Source organism: Fragaria vesca, linkage group LG1 (assembly GCF_000184155.1).
Source record: "Fragaria vesca subsp. vesca linkage group LG1, FraVesHawaii_1.0, whole genome shotgun sequence".
Taxonomy (NCBI): domain Eukaryota; kingdom Viridiplantae; phylum Streptophyta; class Magnoliopsida; order Rosales; family Rosaceae; genus Fragaria; species Fragaria vesca.
In genome coordinates, this window is record NC_020491.1 from 21,628,507 (window position 1) to 21,637,641 (window position 9,135).

The 9,135-nt window shown below is 40.2% G+C and overlaps 1 protein-coding gene across 1 annotated transcript; it reads left to right on the plus strand.

Annotated features, from left to right (window-relative positions):
- The first annotated feature begins 7,328 nt into the window (after positions 1–7,328).
- On the plus strand, positions 7,329–8,755 carry LOC101302981 (U-box domain-containing protein 21-like). Its single transcript, XM_004288558.1, has one exon. The coding sequence runs from the start codon at positions 7,399–7,401 to the stop codon at positions 8,743–8,745; it is 1,347 nt and encodes a 448-aa protein (XP_004288606.1). The 5' UTR covers positions 7,329–7,398; the 3' UTR covers positions 8,746–8,755.
- The last annotated feature ends 380 nt before the right edge of the window (positions 8,756–9,135 follow it).

Below are 9,135 nucleotides of genomic sequence, written 5' to 3' on the forward strand. Positions count from 1 at the left end.
CTAGAGATGTTATTATGACCACATTCATAGGCTGCATGTTCAGTTATTCGGAAACTACCAAACTGACAAAGTAGTGGAGTTCAATGACATCCATTACGAGAGCATATCTCATCGTAGTTGATCCCAGTGCGTGTTAGTGAAAGACCTTGCGCCATAAGGTGAGTCTAAGCTCTTACTCTCACTACGCTATCTAACAAAGGCATAGTTGATAGGGTTTAGCTTGCGGTGTCGGCATCACCTGCCCAAGGACCTATCTCTTTGTTAATGCTGGATCGTATCTTTCCAATAGGCCAATCAACTAAGTTGATATCCATCAACGAAGGGTGGTTCGATAGTAGACTCATTATCTCACGTCCTCATGTACACTAGTGTAATACTTTGTAGAGATCTCTATATGGATTGGATTTGACATTGAGGCGTCCCCCAACGATAATCACAATTCAGACTTCATGAGACGGATTTGAGTATCACCGATTAATGGATCAGGTTGTGCCAAGCTCGCTTTGTTTCTAGTGCAAGACAATATCGAACCTAAGGGCCTCCCTCCTTTTAGGGAGCCACACGGCCTTGTGATACCAATTTTTGCCACTATATGGCGTCACCATATCACCATCCATGGTGATGGCGTCAAGACCAACATTTTTTGGTCGCACCATGTCCTTTTATAGGACATCAATCCTTGCAGACATATTTGCAGCATGTGATCTCATCACTTTAACACTATAAGCATTTGAGATCAAGATGAGACTTAGTGGAGACAAACCACGATAATTCACGTCGTTCCACTTGAACACTTGTGTTCTTATCTCCCCCTAACGGCGGGAATATTGTCTCATCAAAGTAACAATCCGCAATTTAGCGGTGAATGAGATCGCTTGACAAGGTTCCTACATATGCGGATTATAGGTGGAGGTTCATATCCAACCTAAACTTATTCATCTCAAATGACCCATCATTGTACGCAGTGGCAATGCGATTTGGCACCTAAAAATAACATCTAGCTGAGCTCAAGGATTGGAGATCCGTTTCAATCCTGCCGAGCTCAAGGATTGCAATTTCGTGTCAATCCTGGTACACAGTCACGAGCTGTAGTACAACAAAATTCAATGATGGTGGGTCATAGATGAATAGTAAAGCTGCATGCAAATATTGCATAGCCCCAAGACGCAATAGAAAGAGTGGTGCGCATCAATAATGTTCGAGCGACAAGCTAAAGTTGCTTGGTCGTAGCCTCGGTGAGACCGTATTGCGTGTGAACATGGGGTACAGGACACTTCAACTTACATCCCGATGAACTTCTTTAAAGAATGGGTAGTGAGCCCGTAAAAGTATAAGCAGTATAAGCAGTATAAGCAGTAGATAATAGTGTAACACGTGACCAGTGTGTTAACACGTCAACCAACACCATAAAGCATAAAAAGGTGTCCGCAAGTTGGTTGTATCTATCTACATAGTTTGATGTAATAATAGAATGTTCACTTTTGTGTTATTTAGCGTAGGAGGGTCTCACTCCTTATTTAGCTAAAGAATAGGCTTTCAAAACGAGCAATGAGCATTGTAAGGGGCCAATGCGACATCGAGGAAAGGCCGGTGCACCTCAATTGCTTGAGGAATTGACCGGACGACCTCCAGGAAGTTGGAGTCGTGTTCGGGTGACGTCAATGTCCCCCGGGTCACCACCATGCTTCATGGTGATGCTAGATCTCAAATGTCTTCGTTTTGAGCGGAAGAATGGATGTCCATGAGAATTTCTCAAAATTTGGACCATTATATCTCTTCCAGGTTGACCAATTTGGTCAAACCAAAGCCTATACGAGTCGGTGTCCCAAATATCATGTTTGGCGACAACATGGGATTCGATATTCGAATCGTAGTGACATACAGTTCACTAGATTGACTCATGAATTTCTCCAAGATGCGCTTCATTTCGCATTCATAAGGAGGTATACACAAAAGAATTCTTGTTCATTCTCACAATGTGTTTTCAAATGAAAACCATTAGCATGAATGTCTTTAAAGCTCAACATGGTTCCTTAGAATGTTGTGGATAGTTCCACCATCTGCGAAGCACTCAATGTCTCTATGAGACATAACTACAAGGAGTAGATAGGCGAGTAAATAGTTCTACTTGAACCATTTAGAAGGATTGAAAGAAGCTACGAAAAGCTGCAATCCCGAGAGTGCATAAAAATTTCCGCGTAGAATGACCTTTGCGCACTAAAACAGCCATAACTTCTTCGTTAAAATAGATATGGACGAACCGTGAAAAGTTATGAAAACTAGACTCATAGAGCTTTCCAATGATATAAAGCTCACTGTCTGGTTCGTCTGGAGCTGTTCACAAAGCTCAAACGAAGTTGACTGTCCAGAAGGGACAGATTGCTGTTTTTCGCAGATTTGGCATGTGCGAAGCTGTGAAGCTTGCGGGTGGCGTGTAGGCTTTTGCCTTAGCCAAAAGTGACGTGTGTATGATCAAAACCAAGTCCTTTCGATCGTTCTAAGGTCGTAAACTCCATGACTAGTTAGCAAAAGCTCCCTGACATGAACATAAACTAACTCAGAGGACCTAGAGGATCCGATTATGATGATAATTTTCCAGCTTTGATAAGTCTTCAACGTCTTTTGCAAGACGGCAATTGGTTTAATAGCGTAGGGGGATCCAAAATCAAAAGCTTTCGGTAACTCCAAGTCAGTATGACCAGGCATGTCCGTGGAGGGTCGGTAGTGCGAGGCACACTTAAAACCACTATCTTCTTAATTTCGGACAATTCTAAGACATCACACTGAGCTTGGATGAGCCTAGTTGAACAATTGATGATGAAAAATCCGCTATAGGGTAGAAGACTTAACCGGAAACACGTGGGCGATCCTCCTTGAGGATGCAGTGCCATGAGTCACCTTCAAAGGAAGGGACCAAAATCGGCACAATATGCCATGTTTCTAAGGACGATGTAAGTGTACATCTTGATTGTAAATCAATATGAACCACAAGAGGAGAATAGTTTCACTTCAAAAAATTCTCAAGGCATTCATTATTGCTAATGTAAGTACATCGAGGTCTCAAATAGACAAAGAACGTCGATACAACGCCTTAGTATATATAACTTGGAACGAAAATCAATGTCTAGCCGATGACATCAAAGTCATGGGTAGCTAGAGCAGGATCCGAATCTTTAAAATTCGCGATCATGAGGATGACGTTCTTGTCCTCATATTGATTTTCCATACCTTTTTGTATGCATTCACAATTTAAAGGAGCTTGACAATCTTAAACTAGTGATCCGAAGATCCACAACGGTTGCATTAATGTCATGAGCTGACGTGAGTAGTTTTGACAAAATGGTGTCTAGACCGGGAGTGTCGCTATTAGAGCCGGCAACACCTCCCCCTCTTTTCTAGACATCGGCACGACGTTTTCTGCCGTTGCCATGACCCATATTGTTGTCCCCACATTAGGGGATAATCCCAAATAAGTTTATCACATTAGCGTATATACAATTCCTGTATGTATGATCAAAATAAAGTCTCGTTGGTAATTCCACACCAACTTGGAGGATCTAGAGAACTTGATGATGATCGAATCCACTAAAGATTATGGATCATGATGCCACAAAACATCATCGACAATATGTAGTCAATTAAGGTGGTAAGCAATCCACTTGACTAATAACTCAACAAGTAGAGTTATATGAACGTTTCGAGAAACGTTCCATGAGTGCATTCCACAGTACTTTATGGTCATTACTTTTTGCACAGATTGCCATTGAAGGCTTTTGTCGATGTGGCGCGTCAAAGACTTTGAGCGCATGAGATGTGAAATCTCGGCATCTAGGCTTGTTAGCCTGGGGGTCAAAACATGTGGTTTAATCATTTCCAATGAAAGGTTCCACAGATACCAAGCGAAGATCCGCCTTAGGCATCTAGTACGTCAAAACTCAAAGGAGCAGAATGTTACATTGCTCTTGCATACAAAACCAAGCTGTTATGAGACTCGATAGAGGTCACAAACGATGCTTTTAATGGTTTGTCCTTCGGATTGATCATACACAATCAGGAAAAGCCGCGAATTGATTAAACACAATTCGGAAAAAGGCCTCGGATTGATCAAACACAATCCGGTGAAAGGTCGGGGTTGATCAAATACAACCCGGACAAAGAAACAAGAGTGATCAAACACACTCTTGACCCGCGAATAAAATTCCGGGATTTGGGTACCTGCACGCACAAAATCCCAAGCATAGAATGGAGATGGAGAAGGGAGGAAAGGATTTTATCCTCCCCGAGTTATTGAACTTAGAAAAGTTTAAGGTTTCAAAAAAACATACCTTTCTAGAGGCTGCCGAGAGGAGAAATAACGTTTCGCCTACTTATACTTCGAATTTGGGGCTGAAAATTTTATAGGAGGAGCACCACTGGATGGGGAAGCTGCTGTCAAAATTTCAAGTTGATCGGAGCAAGGGAAGGTGGTGAACCGGTGGTCGGTAGCGGCGGCGGTCTGGAATCTTCCGGCGGCCAGTTTGGAGACTTTCCGGCCGGTTCTCAGGGTGAGACCGGCGGCGTTCGATCCGGGGCGGAGAGAGCTTTTTAGGGATATAAAATTCCGGCGGAGGGCAGTCGGAATTTTGGTCGGAAATCGGGAAAAATAAGGCTGCCCGATTTTAGGGTTTTGGTTTTTAGGGTTTAGAAAAAAATGGTGGGCTATTGGCTCTAGGGTTAGAACAAAATGCATGATAACGTGATAAAGGATTAATGGTAGAGACAAAGAGATAGCAAGAGAATCATCATCTTATTCATTGATATGAGCCATTTATATAGGGAATTATACAATACCAATATGGTAAGGATATGAATACATAGATCTAGTCTAACTACATATCCTATTGGCATAAGGCCAAGGCACACATAGAGAATATCCTAGAACAAATTGAAATTTGTTTAGTCCTTGTGGTTTGAAGTTGATATCTGTTCAATCCTTGTAGTTTTATTTTAATCTAAATGGCTCTTAAAGTTATGATTTTTCATCCAAATGATCTTTTCGTAAATTTTTTCTGTTAGAATACTGACATGGCCGTTAGACACTGTAATTTTTAATGGACACGTCAACAATTTAACTAAGAAAATTGACGGAATTACTATTTGGATGAAAAATTGTGACTTTAAAGATCATTCATATTAAAATAAAACCACAAAAACTGAACATATGTTGACTTCAAACCACAAGGACTATACAATATTTTACCTAATTTAATTAGCGTGTAATGAGTAGAATCGAAACTGAGGCATGTGGATTTTTTACAACTAAAATATAAACTAATATTTTCTATTTTTTGTGAAATGACATTCATGGGTATTTAGCAAGTTCAAACTAGGGTCTAGAATTTAGGGTTAGGGTTTAGGGTATAGGGTTTAGGATATAGGTTATAGGGTTTAGGGCTTAGGGTTTAGTATTTAAAAAACAACATAAAACCTAAAATGGTATTTGACAAAATAGCTGAAATAATTTTTCATGAAGAAAATTCACATATCTAAATTTGATTAGAATGTAGAACTACGTCAGACTGTCATGTGGTCCTCTCGTAGCATTGAAAAATTTCTGTTTAATATCGGCGATTTCTCATAATTGCTGATACATAATCGATGAAAGAAATATCGGTGATTTCTAATAATTGCCGATATATAATCGAGAAAGAAAATATCAGCGATTTCTTATAATTGCTGATATAAATTGAGGAAGGAAATAACCAAGATTTAAGATCGCGTTTGAAGACATCAAGGATAATATTACGTAATTAAGAGCAAATCGATTACAATGGTTCCTCAAGAAGGAGAAATTTTTTAGCGCTACAGGAGGACCACGTAACAGTATGATATGGTCCTACATTCCAATCAAATATTGACACTTGGATTTTACTAAGGAAAAATTACATCAGTTATTTTATCAAATACAATTTTGGGTTTGTTGTTGCTTTTTAAACTCTAAACTATAAACTATAAACTCTAAACCCTAGACCCTAAACCCTAAAAGACCCAAAACCCAAAACCCTAAACCCTAACCCCAAAATCCCTAAACCCTAGTCCAAACTCAACAAAGACCCATGAAGGTCTTTTCACAAAAAATAGGAAACCTTAGTTTATATTTTAGTTGTCATAAATCCATGTGTCAATATTTGATTGGAATGTAGAACCACCTGGCAGTATGAAGTGGTCCTCCTGTAGCATCTAAAAATTTCTCCGCAAGAAGAAAGTAATCAGTGTGCGATTAAGTTGAATCAATATGGAACATATTTCTTTCGGTCATTAAGACCAAAATATTCATTGAATTAAATTGGTTTTTTCCTTTCTAAATCTTGTGTTTGTAATAGTATAAATATGAGGCGTATAGCTCATTGTAAAATGTCCCTAACCAACACACACTTCAATACAATCTCAAACACTTCAAATTCTCTTCAATATCGATCTTTTTATTCTTTCTCTAGCGTAGTTTTCTTCTTCTTTTTATTACTTTCTTTACATTCCGCAATTAAGTTTCACGCAATTTAATTTTCTGCGTCGTTATATTTCATGCAATTTTACATTTTGCAATTACGTTTCATGCAATTTAAATTTTCGCCTTCAAATTCTTACTTTTTTACTTTTCGCACTTTACCTCTCATAAATCTATACAAAAATCATTAAAAAAAGGAGCAGCATCGGTGAAAACGCTGAAAGTCTTTGCAATAAAGACAAAAGAACCTAAAGGCCGAGACGGTGCCTTCCTCGGCTTATAATCACTTAGAAGAAGTTAGATCAGATTCAAAATTTTGATTAAAACCTCGCTTGGCCAACATGCCACGAGTTGACACGCTCGCGTAAATCAGAATGACGATTGTTCTCAAGACCCTGGGCTCTCATCTCGGCTGAGACGATTTTTGAGCAAACACTATCGTATTGCTATCTCTATAGTTCTAACACCAAGCATTGAGTAGGGGGCAAAGTTATGAGAAATTAACATTGCATAACAAGACGCAGAAATGCTGGTACAAAATCTAACCTAATATTTCGATATATTATTGTATGTACTAAATTATACATGATGAGCTAAATTATACGCACTGTTGAGTCCACCAAAACCAACAAATCGATTTGACTACAGCGAAGAACAGCTGGTCAATCTTCTGCCGACTACAAAATAACAAGTTAGGGGTTAAGCGCGGGGTTAAGCGACCATGCATGGTCAACATTTGAAACTTTCAACGGTCAACATTCATATACTACTAGCTTTGACTCGCGTACGAGTTGAACACGTCCCATTCTACCCCATATATACACACACATTTCACAACTCTCTCATATCGATCTGAACCAAAACCGACACACACAAGCTTAATCAATCAATCTCTCTGTTCTTCGTAAGCAACGATGATTTTATCCTGGAGAAGAAGAAGAGCCAGCAAGTATGCCAACAGGAAGGGATTTTCCGGCGAGAATCTAGGCATGGGGATGGAGGAGATAGTGATTCCTTCCCACTTCCGGTGCCCTATCACTCTCGACCTCATGAAAGATCCGGTCACTTTGTCGACGGGGATGACCTACGACAGGTCCAGCATTGACGCCTGGATCGAGAAAGGTCACAACACCTGCCCGGTCACCAATCAAGTTCTGGCGACGTTCGACCAAATCCCCAACCACGCCTTACGTAAGATGATCCAAGGCTGGTGCGTCCAGAACCGCTCTCACGGCGTCGAACGCATCCCCACGCCTCGGATTCCGGTCTCTGCGTACGAGGTCACTAGGGTTTATCAGAGAATGATGGCTGTGACTCAACGCGGCGATTACAACAAGTGTTTGGAATTGGTGGCCAAGATCAGAGCTTGGGGAAAAGACAGCGAGCGCAACAAGAAGTGTATGGTGGAGAACAGAATGGGTTGCTGCTTGTCTGCCACTTTCGAGTTCTTCGCGGAAAATGAGGCAGCGACGTTGTTGAAGGAGGAGATATTGTCCGTGATGACATGGATGTTTCCGATGGGTGAAGAAGGCCAATCAAGGCTTGGATCTGCCAAGTCGTTGAGATGTTTGGTGTGGTTTTTGGAGGGTAAAGATCTCTCTTCAAGGCAAAACGCAGTTTTGGTATTGAGAAAGTTGCTTTCTTTGGATCAAAAACATGTAGATGGGATTGTGCAGATTGAAGGAGCCATTGAAGCATTGGTGAAGATAATTAGGGAGGGCCCTAGTATCTGTCCTACTGCTACTAAAGCTTCCCTATCATGTGTCTTCTACATGATTTCAGGAGCAAGTGATGAAATCAAATCAAGATTTGTGGAATTGGGTTTGGTTTCTCTGTTGCTAGAAATACTTGTTGATGCAGAGAAGAGCCTATGTGAGAGGGCTTTGGGGGTTTTGGAGGGTCTTTGTGATTGCAAGCAAGGGAGAGCAAAGGCCTATGAGAATTCTCTAACCATGCCTCTTTTGGTTAAGAAGATGTTAAGGGTATCGGCCTTGGCAAATGAGTTTTCGGTTTCTATAATTTGGAAGCTCTGCAAAAACCAAAACGGTGATGGTGATGATGAGGAAGAAATAAGGATTCTGATGGAGGCACTTCAAGTGGGCGCATTTCAGAAGCTCTTGGTTCTGTTGCAGGTTGGATGTGGTGATGAAATCAAGGACAAAGTTACTGAGTTGTTGAAGTTGTTCAATCTTCACATCAGTAAATTAGACTGTGTTGATTCATCCATGGATTTTAAGTATTTGAAGAAAGGCCAATTTTGATTAATTAGGGGATAAATACCACAGTTACAATTTTTCAATTCAGAAATTAGAGACAGAGTTGTACAAAATACAAAGACGTGTAACGACTAAAGAGATACCATACAATTTTTCAATTTAGTTGGAAGATGAAACATTCATTTCATGACTTGTGTATGACTCTTGGAACTATCTGTTACTTCATGCTTGCCTATATCATCCTATTCTTTAAAATGCTGGAATTATGTCACAAGAACAATCCCTTAAACACCTTCGCCATTCTTTTGCTGGAGCAAAACTCTGAAAACCATATCCTCCCTTGCATCAACCTACCAATGCATGATCACAAAGCTGATATCAGAACCACTTTATATTTTCAACAAAACCCCAATTGTTCATGTCCAGTGAACTTCA